Here is a 26,214-nt window from a genome sequence, read left to right on the forward strand (position 1 = left end):
TACAAATCACTCCGGTTTACATACAACATTGAAATGCCAAAAAGAGTAGGGGCTTTACATAGAACAATTGAACAAAATACCAATTAAACATAGTAATATTATAATATAGTGTAATACAGTATAAATACAAGAAACGTATGAACTCAAAATCATAGTGCAGTTGAAAAAAATCGTAATAGTAAAACTCAGTGAGGTATCCCATAATTTGGGTTTATCATCGTGACTAAGTAGCCTAAGTGTCTGGGAAGGCTTGGCGGAAAAGCCAAGCCTTTCCAGACACTTATTATTATTTTTTTATTTTTAGTTATTATTATTTAGTTATTTTTTTTTTTTTTTAATGAACAGTGGACTGAGTTAATATCAGACCAGTGGGTTCTGTGTGATATATGAGGCGGGTTTTGCCTTAGAATTTATACATCTGGTGTTGGAGGGTGGTTGATATCTTCATTTGTGTCTCATGTGAGGAACAGCTCAATTTGATCTATGCTAGCTTGGTTTCCGCAGTTGGGAACAGTGTTTCCAGTCCTAGAGAGGGTTAAAAAAAAAAAAAAGTGGGCATTTATTGGCCCCTTTTGGATTTTGAGAAGATGAATGCACCTGTTGCATTTGGTGGTCCCTGGGCTTCCCCCGCGAACTGCTGCACTTACCTCCAGTCCCGAGCCACCATTGCAGACCCCTGATGCTGCCGAATATCTCCAGCAAAGACACGTGTCAGGCCACCTCATTCCAATGGGTCCAGTGAAAGACGCTGCTGGCTTCACACATGGACATCCCTAGGCACATGCGCCCGATGTGCACAGATTTAAAGGGCTCACGGTGGGAAATCCCCTGTGGTATGCTTAGATGACATCACAAGCCTTATCTTAAAAGGCCCTGTTTCCCTGCAATCTATGCCTTAGCAACAGGTCTCCTACCACTGGTAGCTCAAGTTACCTCAGTGTTCTCTGCCTGCATTCCTGTCTTCAGTTCCTGGTCTGCATTCCTGTCTTCTGTTCCAGTGTCTTGTTCCTTGGTTCATGTGATCTTCATCTCGTCCATCAGTTCCTGTGGTCAGTCTTTAGTTCTTCTGTGTGCCTTGTCTCTTGTATTGCGCCTCATCTTCCTGCCTTGCCTGTCTGTCCGTCCCACCTTCCCTTGGACAGATACTCGGTTTTGACTTCGGCTTGCTTCCTGGATTCCTCTTGAACGCCACCTGCCACTGACCACTACCTGACTACTGGACCTTCCTTGAACAATGCCTGCCACTGACCACTGCCTGACTACTGGACATTCCTTGAACCTGCCCACCCTGACCTGAGATTGCCTTGACTTCTCTTGCACACCTCAGCTTCTGCCACAGATCATTAGAGCTTCAGCAGAGACCCTCCACCTAGGACCTACCAGCCCTGGCACCCAAAAGTTCAACCTGAGGGGAACCTGGGATGGTGTAGATGAAGCTCCATTTGAGCCTCTGCCTCTTCCGACTCTGCTAGCCGACGGTGGGGACCTGCAGCACTCCACTCTGTAGGTTGCGCTAAGTCCACCTTGGTCCAAGGGTCCACGCCTACAACAGCACCCTTGCAGGTGCTTCACTTTTAGATGGACATTGCACTTGGTCATCGCTGTGGTGAGGATGGGGGAAGTCTGGGCTTCCCTAAATTTGACGGAGGCCTATCTTCATATCCGTTTGGGAAGATCATCAGAAGTACCATGAGTTTGCAGTGATGGGAGAACATTTTAAATTCCAAATGCTTCCTTTTGGGATTTTCAGTGGCACCTCTCATGTTTACAAAGGTGCTGGGGTTTTTAGCACAAGACTTTTCACAAAGAAAGTATTCTGGAGTTTTTTTATTTGGACGACTGCCTCATTTGACCAAAGGGACACTTGCCAGCAGTAGGTACACAAGATGTTGCTGAAATTATAGACTCTGGTTGGGGATTGTAATTTTGGCAATCAAGGCAACCCAGTGGCATCACAGAGGTCTGAATCTTTAGGGGTGCGATTTGGAGCTATTGTAGACAAGGTGTTTTCTCACTTTGGACAGGAGGTTGAACTTGCGTAGTCCACTTCCTTAGTTGTTGTGCCTGAGGAGGCTCTGGAGTTTGGGATTATCTTCAAGTCCTAAGCTCGATAGCATTTAAGCTAGTCTTTGGTGGAGAATATGCACACATATAGCCACTCCAGTGGGCCCTTTTTTGGCATTGGTTCCCAATTAGGAGATTTCAGGCTAAGGTTACCTGTATCTAGCCAGTTTGAATCTGTTCTTGTAGCTCTCGAAAAATGATTGGGCACAGGGTAGAGTTGGATATTCCAGATTGGTTCTTGTTGTATAGAGATGCCAGATTGATAGAATGAGTGGCCATTTTCTTAAGATCAGACAGTGCGGAAACGGTGCGCTCTGGCGGAGGCCTCCAAGAAACGAGCAAATGGAGAGGTGTTGCTTTCCATTCTTCTGCTATTACACATCTGAGTGGTAAGAGTTGTCTGTCAGTGCAACATCAGTAACATACATCTTTTGACAAGAGGCACCAGGAGTCTGGTGGTTTCCAGGGATTCTTCCATTGGGCAATATGCCATCTACAGGTCGTTAGTATTCTCTGGGGTCAGAGTAGAGAATGGCTCTGGTCCCCAGAGAGGGGAAATTGGAGAATGAAGCGATATCTCTATTCCAGGAACCCCAGAATGTTCCTCAGCTGGAGGTTATGGCAACACGCTTACATATTAAAGATTTTCTATTTAACCGTCTTGATTTCTTTTTGAGGAAAGTCGGTATACAAAAATTTGTAAATAAATTGTAAATAAATATTTGAAAATGGAAGGTGATCAGAGGGTCTTGTTAATCTTTCCCAGCCGTGGCCAGATAAGATTGTCCAGTATATCTTTTCCCTTCTGGGCTTTGGATATGCAAAGCGGTTAGAAGGATAGACAGGGGTTGCAGATGGGGGTTCTTAGCAGCTCCAGCTGGTTGTGGTCTGTGGATCTGGGGAGCCGGCAGCTAGCAGGGCCCTTATAGTTCAGTCTGATTTCTGGTATGCTTTATCAAGGTCCAGGTTCCTTGGAGTTGGTGAATCTCTTGTCTCGCAGCCTATTCTTTTTGGGGGGAAGAGACTGTTGAGAGTGAAGAGTTATTCTGAGGAAGTTATTACATCTTTACTGCAAAGCCCTCAACTTCTTTGGCATGGGTATGAGCTGGGCTAGAGTCCTCAAATTCTTTGTTTTTTACAGATATGCTTACAGCATGGATTAGCACTGAACTTTCTTGAGGTGTAAATAGTGGCCCAGGGGACAATTCACAAATTTTTGTCTCATCCTGATGTAGTGTGATTTTCAAGAAAGTATAGCACTTACGTCTTCTGACATGGTGGGCGTTTTCCACCATGGAATCTTAATTTGGTCATGCGTCCTTGGATAGCTTGACTTTCCAGCTGTTAAGAAGGGCTTTTTAAAGGAGCTCACCCTTAGTGTGGTCTTTTGGTGACAGGTTGCTCAGTGAGTCAGCTTTCTGAGCTACAAGTCTCATTATGTAGGGATCCTTCCCTACAGTTTTCGGAGGATAGCATTCTCTTAGTTATTTCCATCTTTAATGCGAGGGGTGGTTTTGTTTCCTCCTTTTCCAGGGTATAATTTGTTGGAAATAGCTTCTTTTAGGATTCTGAACATAAGAACATGCCATACTGGGTCAGACCAAGGGTCCAGCATCCTGTTTCCAACAGTGGCCAATCCAGGCCATAAGAACCTGGCAAGTACCCAAAAATAAGTTGCTAGTAATAGCAGTGGCTAATTTCTAAGTCAACTTAATTAATAGCAGGTAATGGACATCTCCTCCAAGAACTTATCCAATCCTTTTTTAAACACATCTATACTAACTGCACTAACCACATCCTCTGGCAACAAATTCCAGAGTTTAATTGTGCGTTGAGTGAAAAAGAATTTTCTCCGATTAGTTTTAAATGTGCCACATGCTAACTTCATGGAGTGCCCACTAGTCTTTCTATTATCCAAAAGTGTAAATAACCAATTCATGTTATGAACCCTCCTGCCCGCGGGTTTCCCCGTGAGCAGACACACTCACCACCATGCTGATCTTCAGCCGACGCGGCAGGACGCCATCGTTGGCCCTCTCACGCGGCCGGAGCCGCGGCCTGAAGATTCTCCTGCGGCCCGGAGGCCGCCTGTGTGGCACCTGTTCTCTGCGGTCGGAGCCGCGGCCTTCTTTGGGGCCCGGGACCACCCCTGTTGCTGACAGCATCTTCGCGGTGCTAAGGCCGCAGCCCCGAGGCTCCCCGCAGCATCTGGAGCCGCTGCCGACGTCAGGGCCTGCTCCTCAGGCCCTGCCCTGCTTCCTACGCAACTACGTCGGTGCAGGCCGCTGTCCGCGGTCCTGCACAGCTCCTGCTCTCTCCTTAGGCGCCGGTGCGCGCCTCTCTTCAGGATTTAAAGGGCCAGACACAGGAAGTGTCCTGGCCCCACCTTGGTGACTGTTTCCTGCTTCAGCCCTATAAAGGGCTGCTTCGTCATTTGTTCCAGGCCTTGCATCGTGATGACTTCCATCTGGAGGCTCCTGCCTGCCAGAGTTGTAAGGTCCTCTGTTGTCTTGGAGCTCCTCGTCTCGTCCGCCTTCGTCATGTCTTCATCTTGGTGTCTTGCCTGAGGTCCCTGTCCACGTCCAGATGTCTCGTTATGGTTTCCTCGTCCTGATGTTCCTGCCTTCCTGGATGTCCTGTCTTGTGTCTTCGTCTGATGCTCCTGAGCCTTCATGTCCTGTCTGGCTGTGTTTCTGGAGGATGTCGTGCCCAGGAATGGTGCAGTCTGCAGGAGGGATTTGTCCCTGCGCTCTGGAGCCATCATGCCTGCCAGCCTATGTGGAGTTCCGGGCGACTTATGGCTCTGTCGTCGAAGCTCTGCCTGGGTTGGACTCGTTCCTGTGCTGTCCCGCTGCCGTCGTGGTCCGTGACCAGCCTCTTGGGGCTGTGTAAGGCGCGTAATGGGACAGGGTGGTCCGCGACTCAGTCCCGTGGGTAGCCTGAGTAGGGCGCCCTGAGAGACAGTGCCAATGTCCATGCCTTGTGTTGCCTATGTGGATGTCAAGTGTCTTGTCATGGATGCCGTTGCATCAGCCATGTGTCTTTGTCCATGGATGCCGTTGCATCAACCCAGAGTCTTCGTCCAAGGATGCCGTTGCATCAACCCTCTGTCTTCGTCTAGATGCCGTCGCATCATTCTTGTCATGTCTTCGTGCCAAGGCCGTCTGCCCTCAACCTCAGGCCAGGCCTGCTGCTCCATGCTGCTTGCAGCAGGTGCGAAAGGGCCCGGAATGGTCGGAAGACCATTCACCTTCCAACATCCTCGGATGTTGGCCATGGGAGCTTGCCGGCCTGGCCGAGGGCACGATTGTTCAGCCATGCGGAGCCACAGTCAACCCTTGGCTCGGCCGTGAAGGTCTGGGTCGGGCTGAGGCCCATGGGCACACCAAAACACCCCATTCACAACAATTCACATCTACCCGTTCTAGACCTCTCATGATTTTAAACACCTCTATCATATCCCCCCTCAGCCTTCTCTTCTCCAAGCTGAAAAGTCCTAACCTCATTAGTCTTTCCTCATAGGGGAGCTGTTCCATTCACCATATCATTTTGGTAGCCCTTCTCTGTACTTCCTCCATCGCAATTATATCTTTTTTGAGATGTGGCGACCAGAATTGTACACAGTATTCAAGGTGTGGTCTCACCATGGAGTGATACAGAGGCATTATGATATTTTCCGTTTTATTCACCATTCCCTTTCTAATAATTCCTAACATTCTGTTTGCTTTTTTGCTGCCGCAGCACACTGAACCGACGATTTCAGTGTGTTATCCACTATGACGCCTATATCTCTTTCTTGGGTAGTAGCACCTAATATGGAACCTAACATTGTGTAACTATGGCATGGGTTATTTTTCCCTATATGCATCACCTTGCACTTATCCACATTAAATTTCATCTGCCATTTTGATGCCCAATTTTCCAGTCTCACAAAGTTTTCCTGCAATTTATCACAATCTGCTTGTGATTTAACTACTCTGAACAATTTTGTATCATCTGCAAATTTGATTATCTCACCCGTCGTATTTCTTTCCAGATCATTTATAAATATATTGAAAAGTAAGGGTCCCAATACAGATCCCTGAGGCATTCCACTGCCCACTCCCTTCCACTGAGAAAATTGACCATTTAATCCTACTCTCTGTTTCCTGTCTTTTAACCAGTTTGTAATCCACGAAAGGATATCGCCTCCTATCCCATGACTTTTTAGTTTTCATAGAAGCCTCTCATGAGGGACTTTGACAAACGCCTTCTGAAAATCCAAATATACTATAACTACCGGTTCACCTTTATCCACATGTTTATTAACCCCTTCAAAAAAATGAAGCAGATTTGTTAGGCAAGACTTCCCTTGGGTAAATCTGTGTTGACTGTGTTCCATTAAATCATGTCTTTCTATATGCTCTACGATTTTGATCTTGAGAATAGTTTCCACTATTTTTCCCGGCACTGAAGTTAGGCTCACTGGTCTATAGTTACCTGGATCGCCCCTGGAGCCTTTTTTAAATATTGGGGTTACATTAGCCCACCCTCCAGTCTTCAGGTACAATGGATGATTTTAATGATAGGTTACAAATTTTAACTAATAGATCAGAAATTTCATTTTTGAGTTCCTTCAGTACCCTAGGATGCATACCATCCGATCCAGGTGATTTGCTACTCTTTAGTTTGTCAATCTGGCCTACTACATCTTCCAGGTTCACAGTGATTTCGTTCAGTTCGTCTGACTCATCACCCCTGAAAACATTCTCCGGAACTGGTATCTCCCCAACATCATCGTTAGTAAACACGGAAGCAAAGAATTCATTTAGTTTTTCTGCAGTGGCCTTATCTTCCCTAAGAGCCCCTTTAACCCCTCGGTCATCTAATGGCCCAACCGACTCCCTCACAGGTTTCTTGCTTTGGATATATTTAAAAACGTTTTTATTATGAGTTTTTGCCTCTATTGCCAACTTCCTTTCAAATTATCTCTTCACCTGTCATCAATGTTTTACACTTAACTTGACAATGCTTATGTTTTATCCTATTTTCTTCAGATGGATCCTTCTTCCAATTTTTGAAGGATGTTTTTTTGGCTAAAATAGCCTCTTTCACATCACCTTTTAACCATGAAGGTAATCGTTTTGCCTTCCTTCCACCTTTCTTAATGCGTGGAATACATATGGACTGCGCCTCTAGGATTGTATTTTTAAACAATGTCCAAGCCTGTGTAACACTTTTAACTTTTGCAGCTGCACCTTTCATTTTTTTCTAACTATTTTCCTCATTTTATCAAAGTTTCCCTTTTGAAAGTTTAGTGTTAGAGCTGCAGATTTACTTATTGTCCCCCTTCTAGTTATTAGTTTAAATTTGATCATGTTATGATCACTGTTGCCAAGTGGCCCCACCACCGTTACCTCTCTCACCAAATCCTGCGTTCCACTAAGAATTAAATCTAAAATAGCTCCTCTCTTGTTGGTTCCTGAACCAATTGCTTCATGAAGAAATCATTTATTACATCCAGAACTTTATGTCTCTAGAAAGTCCTGATGTTACATTTACCCAGTCAATATTGGGGTAATTGAAATCGCCCAGTATTATTGCACTGCCAAATTGGTTTGCTTCCCTGATTTCTCTTAGCATTTCATCATCTGTCTGACCATTTTGTCCAGGTGGATGGTAGTACACTCCTATCACTATACTCTTACCCAACACACATGGGATTTCTACCCATATAGATTCTACTGAGCATTTAGTCTCTTGTATGATCTTTATCCTGTTGGACTCTATACCCTCCCGGACATAAAGTGCCACACCCCCACCAAGTTGATCCTCCCTATCATTGCGATATAATTTGTACCCTGATATAGCACCGTCCCATTGGTTATCCTCCTTCCACCAAGTTTCTGTGATACCAATTATGTCAATCTCATCATTTGCTGCTATACACTCTAACTCTCCCATCTTACTTCTTAGACTTCTGGCATTTCCATACAGACATTTCCAAGTGTGTTTTTTTTAGGTTCAATTGCTGGTCAAGTTGCACCCCAAGGTTTCGTGCACAGGGTTGCATAAGGTAGGAATTAAAGGCAGGATCATTCACAATATTGGGATTGGGGGGAATATGTTGTGAGATGAAGAGCAGTTCGGTTTTTGAGGAGTTAAGGGCAAGGTGGAGATTGGAGAGTAGGGTATTTATGGAGGCAAGACATTTCTTCCAGAATTTAAGGGCATTGGTGAGGGAGTCGCAAACAGGAATAATGATTTGAACATCATTTGCGTAAAGGTAGAACTTGAGACCAAGATCTGTTAGGAGATTGCAGAGGGGGAGGAGATAGATATTGAAGAGGGTGGATGAGAGGGAAGAGCCTTGGGGAACTCCTTGGGAGAGAGCATGGAAGGAGGATTCGGCATTGCCTATTTTAACAGAGTATTGTCTGTTAGAGAGATAGGAGGAGAACCAGCTAAGAGCAGTGCCTGAGAGGCCGATGTCAGTGAGACAGGAGAGGAGTTGGGTGTGGCTTACGGTATTGAAAGCAGCAGAGATGTCCAGGAGGGCAAGGATGAAGCAGTGTCCTTGGTCCATATCTCTGAGGTGATCAGAGAGGGAGAGTAGCAGGGTTTCTGTATTAAGGTGCTTACGAAAACCGAATTGTGAGGGGTGGAGTATATTATTTTCTTCAAGGTAGTTCGTTAGCTGGGAATTGACCACTTTCTCCATGATTTTTTAAATGAAGGGGAGGTTAGAGATAGGTCGATAGTTAGCAGGGTCTTGAGAGTCTAAGGAGGGTTTTTTAAGAAGGGGTTTGATCACCGTATGCTTTTTTTTTTTTAATTCTTTATTTTAAATTTCTTGATTATAACAGACAAAATGGATACAATATATTTAATATAGATATATATCTCCAGAGGAACCTAAATTTCAATCTTACCCATATAATCAAATAATGGTAATATTTAAAGAAAAAGTGTACCGTTGGAGAATTAAATAGAGCGAAAATATAAGGTAAATTTAGTATCACCCAAGATTCTAGGCAAATAGAGATAACAACAATTTAAATAATTTATACGCTCTCAACCATTTTCTGCACTTTGGGGGTGTGAATCCAGAAAAGCCTGTAATGCAGCAACTTCAAAATAAACATACTTTTGATCTTTATACCAAATTTCGCACTTACAAGGGTATCTTAAGAGGAATCTGGCACCCCTAGCCAGGGTGGCAGACTTCAACTTAAGAAACTCTTGTCTCCTTACCTGAGTTAGTCTAGATAGATCTGGATAAATCCAGATCTGTTGGCCATGAAAATTTATTAATCTATTACGCAAAAATAAGCGCAATATTGTATCTCTTTCTTGTGGAAATGTAAAGGAGACAATCAGAATTTCCCTAGAAGTTATAACAGTATCTAAGGTAATATCCAAGACATCTGATACATCAATTGATTGCTCTGGTAATTCTTCTCTTGTAGGGGATTTTTTAAAGATATAATATATTTTTGCAATGGTTGGTATCGCCTGTTCAGGTATCTTTAAAACATGCAAAAAATATTCTTTAAGCATATCTTTGGGAGAAATCAGTCTCAAGTATGGAAAATTAAGCAATCTGATATTAGAATATCTAAAATTATTTTCCATAAGTTCTAATTTCCTTGCATTTGAGATTTCACTTTTAACCAAATTACTTTGAATATTTTCTACTTTACTTAAACGTTGTTCTTGCTTATCCAATTTAACCTGATGAGTTGTAATAACTTTTTCTACCTCTAATGCTTTTCTTTGCACCTCTACATGTGTCTTAGTCAATTTTAATATAGCATTTTCGAGAGATTTGATTGCAGTCCAGAGTATATCCATTGTTATCTCTGATGTCACTGGATTAACAATTATATTTTCTACAGACTGCCCTGTATCACCTCCCCCGGCATCAATGTTTCCCATCCCTGGTGGGGATGGGATATTGGGAGCTCCGGGGCTCAGAGAGATAGCTTCGGCCATAGTAACAGATTCTCGCTCCAAATCCGTTTCTAATGCGGCCTTGTCCTCCGGATTAATCATTGTTGTTGGCACAAAGAAAGAGGGAATATTTGACTGAGTTAGGCCCGGTACTGGAGATGATGATACAACCTCCCTTACACGGGCCTTCCGTTTAGTATGTGGCATTATAAGAAAAGAAAAAAGTTTTTCTTTGTGAGTCAATCTCTAAATCTTGCTTTTCCCAACGGTAAACTAATGAGGTCGAGAGGGAGAGAGAAAATGATCGTACTCACTTATTTCCTTTCATTGCAATACTTCAAAAAAAGATTCCAAGTTGGTATAGAATCAAATCCATTCAAAGCCATGCGCGCGGCTTCGGCAGCGTGCCGGCGTCGTCTGCGAGCCGCAGGGGGGGCCGGTTTTGTGCTTACCGGTCCCTCCCCTCGATGACGTCAGCGGCGCGACAGCAGGAAGGGAACGCTGGAGGGAACGCTGGAGGGCGTCTCTGGAGAGTCAAAGCAGGAAAAAGTTCTTGCAGGCAGTAGGTAAGAGCCAGTATTCCTCCCTTTCAGCGCAGTCCCCACTCTCTCTCTCTCCCCATCTGCGCGCCGCAGGGGGGGCCGGTTTTGTGCTTACCGGTCCCTCTCCTCGATGACGTCAGCGGCGTGACGGCAGGAAGGGAACGCTGGAGGGCGTCTCTGGAGAGGCAAAAGAGGAAAAGGTTCTTGCAGGCAGTAGGTAAAAGCCAGTATATCCTCCCTTTCAGCGCAGTCCCCACTCACTCTCTCTCTCTCTCCCCCGATCACCGCATGCTTAAGGGGGTTAAGAACAATGCCTGGAGAGGGAGCTGTTTATGATGGTAGCTAAAGGTTTGGCTACGGTGTCTGATATCAAGAGTAAGGCTTTTGTGGGTATGATGTCTGAGGGATGGGAAACAGGTTTCATCTTTTTGAGGATGGATGTGATTTCGATGGATGAGGTGAGCTCAAGGGAGTCTAGGGTAGCAGGTGCAGAAAGGGGGTTTGGCATGGTATGAAGGGGTTCAGGAGGGAATCAAGCATATCAAATCGGTTTACAGTAGTTAGCAATTAATCATTTAAAATTGTTTGCATTTCCAAAGAAAGAAGTAAATACATTATTTCATAATATAATTAACATAGCAAACTAAATAGTATGCTAAATAATCAAAATTTAAACACGTAGAGAGGTAGTATAGTTAGGGTAGAGATAGTATAATAAAAATAAAAATATACATTACCTTGGTATTAAATCAGAAGTGTAAGATAATTATGCTAACAGCTCTTGGTAGGCTTGTTTAAAAAGCCAAGTTTTAATCCCCTTTTTAAATAATTTGATGTCAGCTTCTAGTCGTAATTCCTGCGGGATAGAGTTCCATAGAAGGGGTCCAGCAATAGAGAGAGATCTTTCTCTTACATTATTTAGGTGGGCAATTTTGGGGGAAGGAATTGGTAGCATCCCTTTTCCGGTTGATCTGGTAGTTCTTGAGAGGGTGTGGAAATGAAGTGAAGAGGTTAGCCATTCAATTTTTTCATTTTAGAGGGTTTTGTGTATTAGTGATAAGATTTTATGCTGGGCCCTGTATTTTACCGGCAGCCAATGAAGTTCTTTTAATATTGGGGTGTTATGTTCAGATCTTCTAGTACCTGTCAAGAGTCTAGCTGCAGAGTTCTGCAGAAGTTGCAAAGGTCTTGTTATATTTGCGGGAAGGCCTGTGCTCCGGTGCCACTGAAGCGTGCATCCTCGCATACTGACATATCTACTCTGCAGTCACATACTGCTCAGAATCCTATATCACATGATCCTATGATGCAAGGTGCAAGGAACCATGGTGCAGCTCCAGTGCAGCCATTGCAATATCATTGATCTGCGCTGAGGACCCATTGAAGCATATCAAAGCATCCAAGGTGTCCAAACACTCTACCCTATCAAAGCCACTGATGCATCTTTCTAAGGCATCGATTTATCAAGCTGCTTTGCCAACACAGCTCTATACATCTTATCCTAGATCTGAGAGAGAGGGGGTCAGGTTGCCCCTATTGCCGACAATAACCAGGGCTCTCACATTGCCTAGACTATTGGCGGAAGGGCTTTGCCTGGACACTACAGATCCAGTGACCTAACAGGCCACCTGTCCTCATGCAGGACCTATCCTGTTCTCAGAAGAGGATGTCCCACCACCTATGCCAGGCTAGAGGCCACAGCCGTACGACCAAATCTTTACCTCTTTGATCAAGGAGATGGAAGGAATGTTGCAGCTTCTCTTTTCTACTATAGCTATGGTGACAACACAGACTGGAGTCTCGATTCCACTTCTAGGGATGAAATCGTCATCATAACCCTTGCTCCGTGGTTCTTCATCTTCCATTGCAATGGATTCTAGTAGGTCAGAGGTGTTACACCAGGCCGCTCCTCCTCAGAGTTAACCTGAAACCCCTCCTGGTTTGCACTCTTTATCAGTGGAGTTTGGGATAAGTGACCCAATACCTGTAAGCTGTGATAAAGACTCAACCAGCATACCCTCCATCCCTCTTTCAGATCTTTTAGACCACACCACGCTACCAGAGGATTGTAAGAATAGGTAACTTAGAGTTGTGGAAAAGATGGATACAGCACTAGGGATATGTATTTGTTTCGTCTGTTTCAGCGTGTATGTGCGTACCTCGCCAACTTAGTGCAGGCAAGAAAAGGATATGCACATAACTCATTATTAAAAATACACGGATAATATTCGTTTTTTCACATGTACTAGAACGATGGCAAAGTACGCATGTACCTGCTGCAACAGATGTAACAAATGCACATCCCTATACAGCACTGGGTATCCATGTCGAAAAGACAAAGATCCCTGCTTTGAGCATCTTGGACTTCCTCAAATATTGGGCATTCCGGCTGAACCAGTGGCTCTTACAGTTCACAGTGTTAGAAAAACTCTGTGTTAGAGCTGGGAGTTAGCAATCTGTTATCTTTGGTGTGGACAGACTGCTTGGGAGACAGCAGTCTATAGGTATTTGTAGGTGGATCCTTGGACCAGTGGCAGATGACCATGCCCTTGAGGGAAGATCCTGAGAGGAACCACCGGTCAGGCTTAGAGTATGGAGGCAGACACACTCTAGCTCTTTTATTAAACAGTATACCGAATCACCAGAGGTGGCAGTAGTGAGCTGGAATGCCCGGCTGGCTGTAGTCCCTCAGAATCTGGAACAGCAATCCCTGGAGGCTGAGCTGGAGAAAAACTGAAATATAGTGAGTAGGCAGGGTATGCAAAGTTCATGTACCGAACCAGATGGTAACACTCACACACTGTCTCACAGAAGCCCAGGTGCTGGAAGGTATAGGCCCTCGAGGAGCGAGTACCTGTTTCGGGGAAAGCTCTGAGAGAGTGATGGTAACTCACTGAAATAGTTTGGCAGTAAAGACTTCCAGGCAGAAGGGAATTCAGCAACAAGTCTGGGAACATGGGCCCTCGAGGAGCGAGTACCGGTTCCAGACTGACCTGAAAAACAAGAAGAGAGCGAGGCCCCCGAGGAGCGGGTACCCCTGGTAAGTCTGAGGAGGCAGAGTAGCTCAGATAGAACGAATCCTTATCCTTGTCCTTGCTAACTCGATGTGTTAGCAAATACTGAGACCATAAATATCCGTCGCGGGTGACATCATCTTCGGGGGACACCCCCGAGGTTCGTGCCATTGCCGGTATTTCTGTTGGGGCCGCGCTGTGCGCGCGCCCCTAGGCTTCTCAGGAACATGGCGGTTTGCAGCGTGGAGCCAATCCGGGGATGCCAGAGGACCTCGGCAAGAAGACGCCGCGGCAGCCAATCTTCCCACGGATGAAGAGGGAAGCGCCAAAGAGGTATGGAGGGCGGAGAGAGGGCGTCGGGTACCGACGGACACAACACACTAAGTTTCACTTACTTCCTCCACCTCTATTAAGGCTTGATATATTGCTTGGCTTTGAGCAAATAGTATCAGAGGGGACCAGAATGTGGTAGTGCAGTAACTCTTGATAGCTCCTGAATTGCTTCTAGATAATTTTGGCAAGAATATTTTTGAAAGCACAATGCTATCTGTACACATTACCATCCACCAGTACTACATGGTGCAGTATATTCATGACTGCATTCAAAAGTTGAAGCCTTTCTTATCTGCCATGGAGCAAGGCAATTACTATTCACAACCTCTCTTGGATGCAGAAGAGGGCATCCCACCATCTGCTCTGATCAATGTACGAATTCTTTGATTCTGTTTCACTTACTTCCTCCACCTCTATTGGGGCTTGATGTATGGCTTGGCTTTGAGCAAGTAGTATCAGAGAGGACCAGAATGTGGTAGTGCAGTAACTCTTGAATCGCTGTGAGAGATGGGTTGAGTGGTATTAATATTACATCATAGAACACACAACATACAATCTTATAAAAGCAAAACTTAGTTTGCTAAATATGATAAAAAATTGGTAGAAAATTGTATAATCAGCAAAGACAAAATCAATAATATCTAGAGGTTACCAATCTGTTTGGATTGTCGGATCATCTTCATTGGGAGGTTTTACAACGTGGCTGAGTATATTTCTTGTAAGTGCTAAGGCCTTTTGTAGTCCAAAGTATGTAGGGCTTTTTTGCCTTCATGCACATAAGGCCAAGGAAAGAAGGAAGGCAATACAATGGATTGATTGATATGGAAAAACAAAGGTGACCTTTAGCAGAAACTTCAGATGAGTATGGAGAACCACCCTTTTGTGGAAGAACTGCATGTACAGAGAGGATAGTGGATGAGAGCGCGGAGTTTGTTGGCTCTCCTAGTTGAAGTCATTGTGATGTTGTGGAGCGGCAATAAGAAAGGGTCTAAAGCTTCTAAAGCTACTATTGCACGATGGTTGAAAGACGCTATTGCTTCTGCTTACATATGTCATGGGCGCCCAGTACCAGAGGGCCTTAAGGCGCATTCTCTTAGGTCACAAGCAGTGTCATGGGCGGAAAGCCAATGTGTTTCACCCCAGAAGATTTGCCGGGCGGCCACTTGGGTACAGTTTCATACATTATAGAGGCCCGAGGAGAGAGGGAGCATGAATCTATGAAATCTGAAGGCACATTTCTGAGTGGTCAGATTAGATGGTGTCTTCACTTGGTTAAATAAAAAGGTGGATACTTATGGATCAGAGTCTTCATGATAGGGGCACAGTATAAAGGATTGCTAGCCTGTATGGCTAACTCAAAGCTCTACTAGCTTGGAGAGACAAATTCTCAGTGCCTCTGGATGACATCATCTATATATAATCGCTAATTCATCCTGTTATCTACGGAAAACACTGTTTATCATAAGCGAACTGGCTGACCGCTGGGTTATGTTTTATAGAGGATATTGGAAAAGGTGATCCCACTGGTATCCCCAGACTCCTGTTTGTGACCCTTGATCATCCTTGAGATAATAAGACTGATGTATTCCACTTTCCTAGCCTGCAGGGTTGGCAACAAAGGTAGCGGTAGTGAGGGAAGTTGCAACCCCGTTGCTATATAAGCTTCCAAAGACAACTGTGGCACTAAGCAAACCTTAATCCACCCTCCTCCAAACTTACCTAACCAATATAAACTCCATAACACCTGCAGCCACCAGAGATAAGAGATATCTATGCAACCCAACAACATTGCAGCCCCCCTTCAACTCCACAGTGGCCTTGAATAGCCTTAAATGAACAGCCTTAAATGAAGGTTCAATTCAGGAAATGGCCAGTTCGGGATACCTAAGTTTTACATCAAGGAGATCAACTGCACACGTTTGCTAAACATTACCGGTTGGATGTCCAGGATCCGAAGGTGGATTCCTTCGGCAGTAACGTGCTCTGCGCCGGACTCTCCAGGCCCCACCCCTTTTAGGGCAGCTTGGGTACAGGTTGGCTGACATCACCCCTTTAGGCTCCTGTGCTGACCTCAGCCTGCCATATATTCAGTGGACCTGCTAAATGAACCAGCTCTGCAGTACATAAGAAAAAATCTATGCAGCTATAAGAATTTGAGCAGTATAAAACTGGGAATCATGCCTCACCTCTATCAACCAACTTCTCACCGACATGCATCTTACTCTCAACCCTCAAAAAACTGAACTCCTCATCATCTCCACTAAATGTTCTTCACCCTCTATTCCCCCTTCCTACTCATCCTCTACCTTCCCCTCCCACACTTGAAGCCTGGGTGAACTGATTGACAACCAGCTCACCTTTAAACCCTTTATTAAATCTATCCTTAGTGACTGCTACTTCAAGTTGCAAACAATTAAAAAACTCAGACCTCTGCTATACTTCACTGACTTTCGCACAGTGCTACAGTCTATTATTTTTTCCAAAACAGGCTACTGTAACGCTCTTCTTCTTGGCCGCCCTGCTACCTATACCAAACCTTTACAACTCCTACAGAATGCCTCAGCACTTATCCTTACAAATTCTAAAAAGAGAGACCATATTACACCAACTCTTATTGAGCTACATTGGCTACCAATACAATTGCGAATCCTATACAAAACCTTATCCCTCATTCATAAAAGTATTACAAATGAAAACTCCCACTGGATCAACCCTCCACTCCTTCCGCGCACCTCCATAAGACCAACTCGTTCCACCCTTCAAGGAATGCTCTGCACTCCTTCAATCATCTCCACAACGAACAGAGCCTTTTTGTCTGGCTGACCCCACCCTATGGAATTCCATGCCTCCAGACTTACGTACTGAAACCTCCACACCTAAATTTAAAAAAACCCTAAAAACTTGGCTGTTCCTACAGGCCTTTCCTTCAAATACCACCCACCTTTGTGAATAACTGCTGAATTTTTTGTAGTATAATTACTGAATAATTGTGAATAATTTCTGAAACTTGTCCTACATGATTTGATACTCCTAAATTTTGTGTACTTACTGTATACTTTTGAATTTTGTGTAAATATCTCCCTTCTTATTTAGTATCTTAATGTCCCCTTCCCTCAGCCTCTTGTTAACTTTATAACCAAGCCTCCTCTCTAAACACTCTTATTTTCCCGCTTAATTTTCCTCCTTAAATCATTGTAATTTTTTTAAATTTATAATTTATTGATTTCTTATACATCTTTACAATGAAAGAAACAAAGAAAAGTTATGGATTACATAGACAGAAAATTTCTAGAAAAAGCAAAGAAAATTATTACTTGTAATTCCAAATTTTAAAGTCCACATTATAAGGGGAGCTTTAATCAGAAGAAAAAATAACAAAGAATCACAACCTTGTGTAATGGAGGAATAAACTTTTTTTTTTACCAGTTAACTAACCCCAACTGGGACTGTCAATATGTACTCACCCTCCCTTGTCTACAAGAAATACCTCTAGGTGGGCAGGTTCCATAAAAATAAACTTATTTTTAAGAAAAGTGACAAATCATTGTAATTTAATTAACCTATACTTTAAATAGTGTACCTAGGGATTCTGTTTACAACTTTAAAACCCTGTACCTAGTTATTCTGTACCTAGTTAATTTGTCTTAAATATTATCATAAAGTTTTGTTCCCTGTAAAGGCTATGCCTAAGTGATAGCTACGCTGTCATAGTTTCAAGTTATATGTAAACCGATACGATGTGCAAACGGTTGTCGGTATATAAAAGACTCTAAATAAATAAATATAATCCCTGCTGAAAGGGTGCTGGATCTGCCGTATATCCACGAGCCTCAAGTCTCTGCATCAGATCTTTGAGCCTCTTTGCCTGTCCCAGAGTGTGTCGCATCTGTGATGATCTGAACTTGCTGGGAACCAGGAAGATATTCCCAGTCTCCTCCCTTAATGTAAGGGATAGAACAAAAGCCCTTTGTATTCCAGCCAGCACTTTATAATACTCCCTCTGACCCTCATTTGGACCACCTCCCATAGCTATATAATGCCACTCCTGATCAGTTAGTATCTTGTCCATTTTAAGTGGAAACGCCTTATGAATAAGAACAGAGATTCCTCTACATTTAGAATTGTAGGATGCACAGAAGAGCTGAACCGCTCTTTCACGTTTTAACTTGTTACGCTCTATGTCATTTTTTAGCTATGCCTCTTGGAATTGCCGTGTATGTCCTGATTTCTGAGAAAATTAAATATTCTCCGCTTTTTCTCTGGGTACTTGATACCTCTGATACTGAGAGGGATAAATTAGCTTTTGAGTTAGCCATACAGGCTAGCAATCCTTTATACTGTGCCCCTATCATGAAGACTCTGATCCATAAGTATCCACCTTTTTATTTATTTATTTATTTTAATTATAATTAATCCACCCTCCTCCAAACTTACCTAACCAATATAAACTCCATAACACCTGCAGCCACCAGAGATAAGAGATATCTATCCAACCCAATAACATTGCAGCCCCCCTTCAACTCCACAGTGGCCTTGAACAGCCTTAAATGAAGGTTCAATTCAGGAAATGGCCAGTTCGGGATACCTAAGTTTTACATCAAGGAGATCAACTGATCCAGTTGGAGCAATTGACTAGATGGAACTTCATTTAAGATAAGTCCCCCCTGATATAGGAGATCCGAAACGCCTACTGACATCATAGTTTGGTTCTCTTATGCTATTGTGGTTTTTTTCATGTTTTTGCCTTATAGGTGTTATTTGCAATGAAAAATTCACTTTAAAAATTGACGAGCATTTTTTGCTATATGTCGGCACCTCTGTTGGATGATTGAGAAGTCCGGGTAACCTCCTATTTAAGGAGTTCTTACATGTACTCTCGGCTTGCTGACACCCAAGATTTTGACCAATGTGTAGTGATTGTTGAGATTTCTTATTTACTTGAGTGTGGTATGAATGATCACCTTCTACTTGGTCACACTGTGCCTATTTTTGTGGGGTAAAAAAAAATAACAGCCAGACCAGACTTTGTAGCTTTCTTAATGTAATTTTGAAATTCTAAAATGCTGAGCTTGAATTGACCAAAACGCTTAATATTACTTCTTCAGATCCCTCTGGCGAGTGTAATCCAGACCTGCGTCTCCGTGGACACCAGAAGGAGGGCTATGGGCTTTCCTGGAACCCGAACCTTAGCGGGCACTTGCTCAGTGCCTCAGATGATCATGTAAGAGCTTTCAAAGTTCTTCTCCATGGCAGAGGCAAGTCTTTCTCTGACTCAATGAGGAATTTCTTCATCTAATGACACCTTTGTGGTTTCCTTTCATTATTTTAGACCATATGTCTGTGGGACATCAGTACTGTCCCAAAGGAAGGGAAGGTGGTAGATGCAAAGACCATATTTACAGGGCACACAGCAGTGGTGGAAGATGTTTCCTGGCACCTGCTCCATGAGTCCCTCTTTGGATCTGTGGCTGATGATCAGAAGCTCATGATGTAAGTAGCAGTAAATCTTACTTTATGAAAAACAAAAGGAGTATTAGACTGGACTGAGCACATTATTTATTCTGGTGCTAACATAATCCTTCATTTGAATGAGGCAGAAAATAGGCATTGAACCAGAACAAACAAAGGGCCGGATTTTAAAAGGGTTATGCGCATAACCCTTTTAAAACCCCCCTGCGCGCGCCGAGCCTATTTTGCATAGGCTTGGCGGCGCGCGCAAGTCCCGGGGCTTTGCAAAAAGGGGCAGTCGGGGGCGTGGCCAGGGGGTGCGGTTTTGGATCGGGGGCATGTGGGCGGTCCGGGGGCGTGGCCGAGTGCCCCGACACAGCGCGTGTAAGTTACTACTGCCCGGAAGCAGTAGTAACTTTTCTGATAAAGGTAGGGGAGGGGCTAAATAGGGCCGGGAGGGTGGGTTAGGGAGGGGAAGGTGCGGGGGGTGGAAGGAAAGTTCCCTCCGATGCCGCTCCGATTTAGGAGCGGCCTTGGAGGGAACGGGCAGCGTGCACAGGGCTCGGCGCGCGCAAGTTGCACAAATGTGCACCCCCTGCATGCGCCGAGCCCAGATTTTATAAGATACGCGCGGCTACGCGCGTATTTTATAAAATCCAGCGTACTTTTGTTCGCGCTCGCACTATCTTTTAAAATGTACCCCAATGTGCTCAGGGAGTGTTCTAGTTCGGTTCTCTACACTGGCTTCTCTAGGATAGGCTTTTTTACTCTGTATTTATAAGGAATGTGAAATATTAATTCCCTGTATGTACCAGGATCAGTCCAGACCGTGGGTTGTTCCCCCCCCCCCCCCCACCCCCCCCTTCCAGCAGATGGAGTCAGAGCAAAAACCGAGAGGGCGGTCCCTCCTGACTGGTGCGCGCCCTCTGTAAACCTTCAGTATTTCTCTGACTCCAGCAGATGGCAGTTGCACCTTCGGTTCCCCAGTTCATTGAGAGGATAGTTTACAGAATTTCTTTATTCTTTGTTTTTCTCTAATTCTTTCCTTGGATGGATCATAGTTATAAAGTTTAAAAAAAAACAACCTCAGTGTTCAGCTTCTCTGGAGACTTGCAGGCAGAACTTTGTTTTCAGTGACAGATCTGTCTTCTACATTCCTTCTTATCTGATTCTGTTGTTGGGGTAAGTGTTTAGTTATTTCTTTACAGCCAGTATTTCAGCTGCCTTGGGGGTGAATGTTGGTGGTCCAACCTCTCCCCCAAGACCCCCTGCTGCCCTGAGATGCCGTTTCTTCCTCGGGGCAGCCTAACAGTTGCAGAGATGCGCCATTCCTCTGACTGAAAAAAAAAACCAAACTTTAAAGGGAGAGCAGGTCGTTTCTCACAGGTAGCAGCGATGAATTTTCTTGTTTCTGTGTTTTCCCGCTGCTGGCAGCTTTCAGAGGCATTTTTTGAGCTGTTTTGCCTCCATGCCGCATACATTGCGATGTCATGCTTGTGGGGTGCCCAGCTAGAGGCTCTCCCGGGAAGGCCTCTGCTCGTGGTGCCTCCCTGATGGGGAGGGCATCTCAAGACCTCAGGGCTGGTCTGCTTCTCGCGCAAACGCGCGTCTGTCTCAGCAGGGGTCAGCCCCGTTCCCGGCCGATGCGGGAACGGCGGCCATTCTGTCAGCTAAGGATTCTGCTCTAGAGCAGTCAATTGCTAATGCTGACTTTGGCCGAGCTCCCTCACCACCGATTCTGATCCTGGCTCACCTGCCAGATGCAGAACCACCAACAGATGACCCCCCTGCTCTCCCTCCTGCTCTCCCTCCCCCAGAGCCTTTTTCTGCGGAGTTCATACTCCTCATGCATAATGCTTATTCCTGTACGTACCCGGATCAGTCCAGACAGTGGGTTGAACCTCCTTTCCAGCAGGTGGAGACAGACTAAAACTTGAAGGATGCCCTATATCAGGACAAAGTCTATCCTCTACCCCTTCAGTATTCGTCTGTCTCCAGCAGGTGCAGCATCTCCCCTTCGGTTCTCTGCTGTAGGCTAGTCAGCCTCTTCTTCTTTCTTTTTCGGCTCAAGCAAGTAGTTCTTTGATTCCCGCTTCTTTTAGAAACAAAGGAAAAAAAATCTATGAAGGAAATTTTGCCTTCTTTTAGTGCTTTTACTATTTTTGTGTGGGAGACGTTCGTCTCCCAGCTCTTGCCCGGCTCAGGGGGGCTTTGCCCCTTTTGCAGGAGGGGGTTCCCTGCATAGTCCTGAGTCCGTGGATGCTTCCAGGTGTGGGGACTGACGCTCTCTGGGCCTCGTTCCCCCTCTGGCTGCCGAGAGGGTTTTTAACCCGCTGCTGCGCTCAGTAAAAAAAAAAAAAAAAAAAAAAAGGAGTTTAAAAGTTTCACACTTTCAATAAGTTGCAGATACTCACCTACCTCTGACTTATTTGCAGCAATTGACCAGCTTTTTTATTTTTTTTCTGGTCAGAGTAGGGCTAGAACTGGCAGCCAGAGAAGCAGAAGGCAGCAGGTTTCCCGCCTGCTCTCTCCTTCTGTGCAGGCTGTCAGTCAAGCTTTTTTTTCAGTTTTTTTTTTCTTCAGCCGCGGCTTAGCTATGTCCCGGCTGGCAGCCTGCCTTTCTTGTGGGCTGTCCTCTTCGCGTTTTTCGCGGCAGGGCCTCTGCACTGCTTGCCTACTGGGTGGGGAAGGTCCCTCCTCGGCAGGACAAGCAAATTTAGCCGGGGCTTCACTCCTCCCGGCATGGCTAGGCCTTTCCCGGGTCGGCAGAGCCCGGGAATGGCCGCCATCTTGGATTTTTCATCTGGGCCGATTTCAGTGCTCCCTGGGGCTGGGGGGCCAGATTTTTTTGATTTAACCCCTGATTTGGCCCGCGCGGGTGCCCAGGAGGGGGTCCTGACCTTCCCTCGCCCCCCCCCCGCCAAATCCAGGGTCCCTTTTTCAGCGGATTTCGTCCTCCTCATGCACAAATCTTATCTAGCTAGCCTGCATGAGCTGGACGAAAGCCCCCCCCCTTGCCCCCCTCCCACCAAAAATCCCTCGCTCAGCGCCGTTGACCACTGGACCGGCCGCAGAGCCCCAGGGACCAGTTCGGGTGCAGGTGGTCCTGGGGGTACCCCCCCCACCCCCCGGTGTCTCCCGTGTCCTCGGACCCCGCTGCTTCCTCGGATTCGGCGGATGCCCCCCACTAGAGGGGGATGACCCTAGAGCCCTCCGTCTTTTTCGTAAGGAGGAATTAGAGCCCCTCCTCCCTTTTGTTTTGCAGGAGCTGGGTCTAGAGAGTCCCTCCGTGGATAATCTCATGGCCTCGCTCCCTAAGGATATGAACCCGGTTCTGGGAGGGCTCCGGGCTCCGGCCTCGGCCTTTCCCTTCCACCCCATGCTTAAGCTCCTTATCCTGCGGGAATGGGAGGCTCCTGAGGGTGCGCTTCGGGTGGGGCGTGCGATAGATAAGCTCTATCCTCTCCCGGAGGAGGGCTTGGAGCTGTTGCGATATCCATCGGTGGATTCTTATGTTTCTGCAGTGGCTAAGCACACCACGATTCCGGTGGAAGGTTCCACGGCCTTGAAGGATTCACAAGATCGTAAGCTGGAGGCTCACCTGAAGCGCATCTTCGACGTTCTGGCCCTTGGGGTCCGGGCGTCTTGCTGTAGCAGTCTCATGATGTGAGCGGGCCTCCAGTGGGTCCAACAGTTACTCTGCGCCCGGGAGCTTCCGCCAGGTGAGGCAGAACAAGCCGAACGTCTGGAGGCAGTCACTGCTTACGTATCGGACGCCCTCTACGATCTGGTCCGTGTCCAGGCGAAGGCGATGGTTTCGGCAGTGGCGGCCCGGAGGCTCCTTTGGCTACGCCACTGGTCGGCTGATCAGTCCTCGAAGACTCACCTGGGCATGCTGCCCTTCAAAGGTAAGAAGCTCTTTGGCGAGGATCTTGAGAAGCTTATGGACTCCTTGGCTGACAACAAGGTCCATAAGCTCCCAGAGGACCGCCTTAAGTCTTCCCGATCCTTCACGGCCTCTCGCTCTCGCTTCAGGGGCCAGCGTCGCTTTGCTTCTCGGGGGTGGGGCGGTTCTGCGAGGGGGTCTTCTCGTGCGCAGTCCTGGTCGCAGTCCTTTCGTGGCAGACGGCCCTTTTGCGAGGGCCAGCCCATGCATGCCGCCGCTAAACCTGCCACGCAATGAAGTTCAGCCGACCCATTCCTCGGTTCCTTACCTCGGCGGATGCCTCTCCCTGTTCTTCGAGGAATGGGTCAAGATCACGTCGGATCAGTGGGTCCTCGACATTATCAGAGACGGGTACGCTTTCGACCTCGTCAGGGAACTTCCAGATCTCTTTCTTTTCTCGCCTTGCGGCCGGGCCAAGAGGGACGCGGTGGTCTAGACTCTCTCCAAGCTTCTGGATCTGGGAGCGGTGGTCCCAGTCCTGGAAAGGGAAATTGGCGCCGGCCAGTATTCTATTTACTTCACCATGCCCAAAAAGGACAGGTCCTTCCGCCCAATATTGGACCTCAAGATTTTTGTATTTTGTATTTAAAAAATTTATTAATCGCTTAACACAAATGGCCTAAGCGATATACAAAATTGACATACATAATAGTAAAAACACAAAAATTTCACAAAAACTGGATCGAACAAACATTATAAATTATATAAAATAATAAAAAATAATATCACACTTAAATATGAAATCAAACATATTCACTTCAATACAATACTCATCAACACAGAAGGAAATGAAATTCAAAACATTGCGTTACAACTTAAACGCACGGGCAAGGAGAAATTCTTTGTAGGAAGATTTAAATTTCTTAACATCATCCATAGATCTCAATTCTATTGGGATTGAATTCCATTGAGAGGGTGCCGCAATTGAAAAAAAAGTCTCTCTGGTACTGAACAGGTGGGCTTGACGAATAGAAGGAACTTCAAGATTATTTAACTGCGAAGATCTCAAGCATCTCACTGGTTTATATATTCTCAGTAAAGCATTAAACCAATGTGACGAGTTGGAATTACATAGTTTGAAGACAATTAAACCTATTTTGAAAGAAATCCGATCGCAAACAGGTAACCAATTGAGGTTGAAAAGCACTGGTGAAATTCTATTGAAACGTTTTAGATGGTCAATCGGGCTCTCAAGATCCCCCACTTCCGCATGGAAACCCTGCGGGCGGTCATTGCGGCGGTCTGCCCCGGAGAGTTCCTTGCTTCCCTCGATCTTGCAGAAGCTTATTTTCATATTCCCATTCACCGCAACTATCAGAAGTATCTCCGATTCCACATTCTCAACCAGGACATCCAGTTTCGAGCTCTCCTCTTCGGCCTCGCAACCGCTCCTCGCACCTTCACGAAGGTCATGGTAGTAGTAGCGGCAGCCTTGCGCCTGGAGGGGATTCTCGTCCATCCCTATCTGGACGATTGGCTCATCAGGGCCAAGTCGGAGACCTCTTGCCGGCGGGCGGTGGATCGTGTCTTGGAGCTCCTTGCCTCTCTCGGGTGGATAGTGAATTTTTCCAAGAGCAAGCTTCAGCCCTCCCAGGAGTTGGAATTTCTGGGAGCCCACTTCGACACCCGAGTAAGCAAGGTTTTCTTACCTCGGGCGCGAGCCCTTAAGCTGATCGATCAGGTCCAGACTTTGATTGCCCTACCCTCTCCGACAGCCTGGGATTATCTCCAAGTCCTGGGATCCATGGCTTCTACCATCGACCTTGTCCCCTGGGCTTTTGCTCATATGCGTCCGTTACAGAAAGCTTTGCTGTCCCGTTGGCAGCCAGTGTCGGAGCAGTTTCACGTAGTCCTTCCGTTCTTGGATTCTACTGCCGACGAATTACAGTGGTGGCTGTCTCTTCCTCATCTTCTGCAAGGGATGCCTCTTCAAGCTCCACAGTGGACGATAGTGACCACGGACGCCAGCCTGTTGGGCTGGGGTGCGGTCTGCCTTTCTCAGTCCACCCAGGGAACATGGTCGCAGACTCAGTCGCGCTGGCACATCAATCGACTGGAAACTTTGGCGGTCCGCCTGGCGCTTCAGGAGTTCCTTCCCCTGATCCGCGGCAAGGCAGCTCGAGTCCTGTCCGACAACTCCACCACAGTGGCCTACATCAATCGCCAAGGGGGCACTCGCAGTCCCCTGGTAGCCTTAGAAGCCAGCCGTCTCCTTGCTTGGGCGGAGCGTCACCTACAGTGCCTTGCGTCTTCTCACATCGCCGGAAAAGACAATGTTCAAGCCGACTTCCTCAGCCAGCAGTCGTTCGATCTGGGAGAGTGGGAGCTCTCGGACATGGCCATGGCTCTGATAGTGGACAGGTGGGGTCCTCCTCACCTCGACCTCATGGCGACTCTGCGCAATGCCAAGGCCAATCGGTTCTTCAGCCACTGGAGGGAGCACGGCGCAGAGGGCGTGGATGCTCTGGCTCTACCTTGGCCAGCGGACGTCCTTCTGTACGTGTTTCCCCCGTGACCACTGGTGGGGAAAGTTCTCAGGAGAATCGAGCTCCACCGGGGACCGGTGATTCTCGTCGCTCACGAGTGGCCACGAAGGCCGTGGTTCGCGGATCTCATCAATCTAGCGGTGGACGGGCCCCTGCGCCTCGGTCATCTCCCTCGTCTCCTCCAGCAGGGGCCTGTATTTTTTGACCAGGCCGATCGCTTCTGTCTTGTGGCCTGGCTTTTGAACGGCGTCGCCTGAGGCGCAAAGGTTATAGGGAGGAGGTCATCTCCACCCTGCTGCGAGCCCAGAAGCAGTCGACTTCTCTGGCCTATGTGCGCATCTGGAAAGTTTTTGAGTCCGCGTGTACGGAGGCGGGTGTCCCTGCGCGCTCCGCCTCAATTCCTTTCATTCTTTTCTTCAGAAGGGTCTCTCTAAGGGCCTCTCCTTCAG

The 26,214-nt window shown here is 46.3% G+C and overlaps 2 protein-coding genes across 4 annotated transcripts in view; one reads left to right on the forward strand and one right to left on the reverse strand.

The window, feature by feature from the left end:
• The window catches only part of RBBP4 (RB binding protein 4, chromatin remodeling factor), a 152,179-nt gene that overhangs the window by 28,593 nt on the left and 97,372 nt on the right, over positions 1–26,214 (forward strand). For all 3 annotated transcript variants that reach the window (XM_029571472.1, XM_029571473.1, XM_029571474.1), the window contains exons 5-6: positions 18,991–19,106; positions 19,215–19,375. In XM_029571472.1, the coding sequence (XP_029427332.1) occupies positions 18,991–19,106; positions 19,215–19,375 (277 nt within the window). The remainder of the gene's footprint in view (positions 1–18,990; positions 19,107–19,214; positions 19,376–26,214) is intronic.
• The window catches only part of LOC115073210, a 73,873-nt gene continuing 56,573 nt past the window's right edge, over positions 8,915–26,214 (reverse strand). Inside the window, exon 2 of the mRNA XM_029571475.1 lies at positions 8,915–10,715. Coding sequence (XP_029427335.1) covers positions 9,118–10,203 — 1,086 coding nt within the window. The 5' untranslated portion in view covers positions 10,204–10,715 and the 3' untranslated portion in view covers positions 8,915–9,117. The remainder of the gene's footprint in view (positions 10,716–26,214) is intronic.

The sequence above is a fragment of the Rhinatrema bivittatum genome, chromosome 11, assembly GCF_901001135.1.
Source record: "Rhinatrema bivittatum chromosome 11, aRhiBiv1.1, whole genome shotgun sequence".
Taxonomy (NCBI): domain Eukaryota; kingdom Metazoa; phylum Chordata; class Amphibia; order Gymnophiona; family Rhinatrematidae; genus Rhinatrema; species Rhinatrema bivittatum.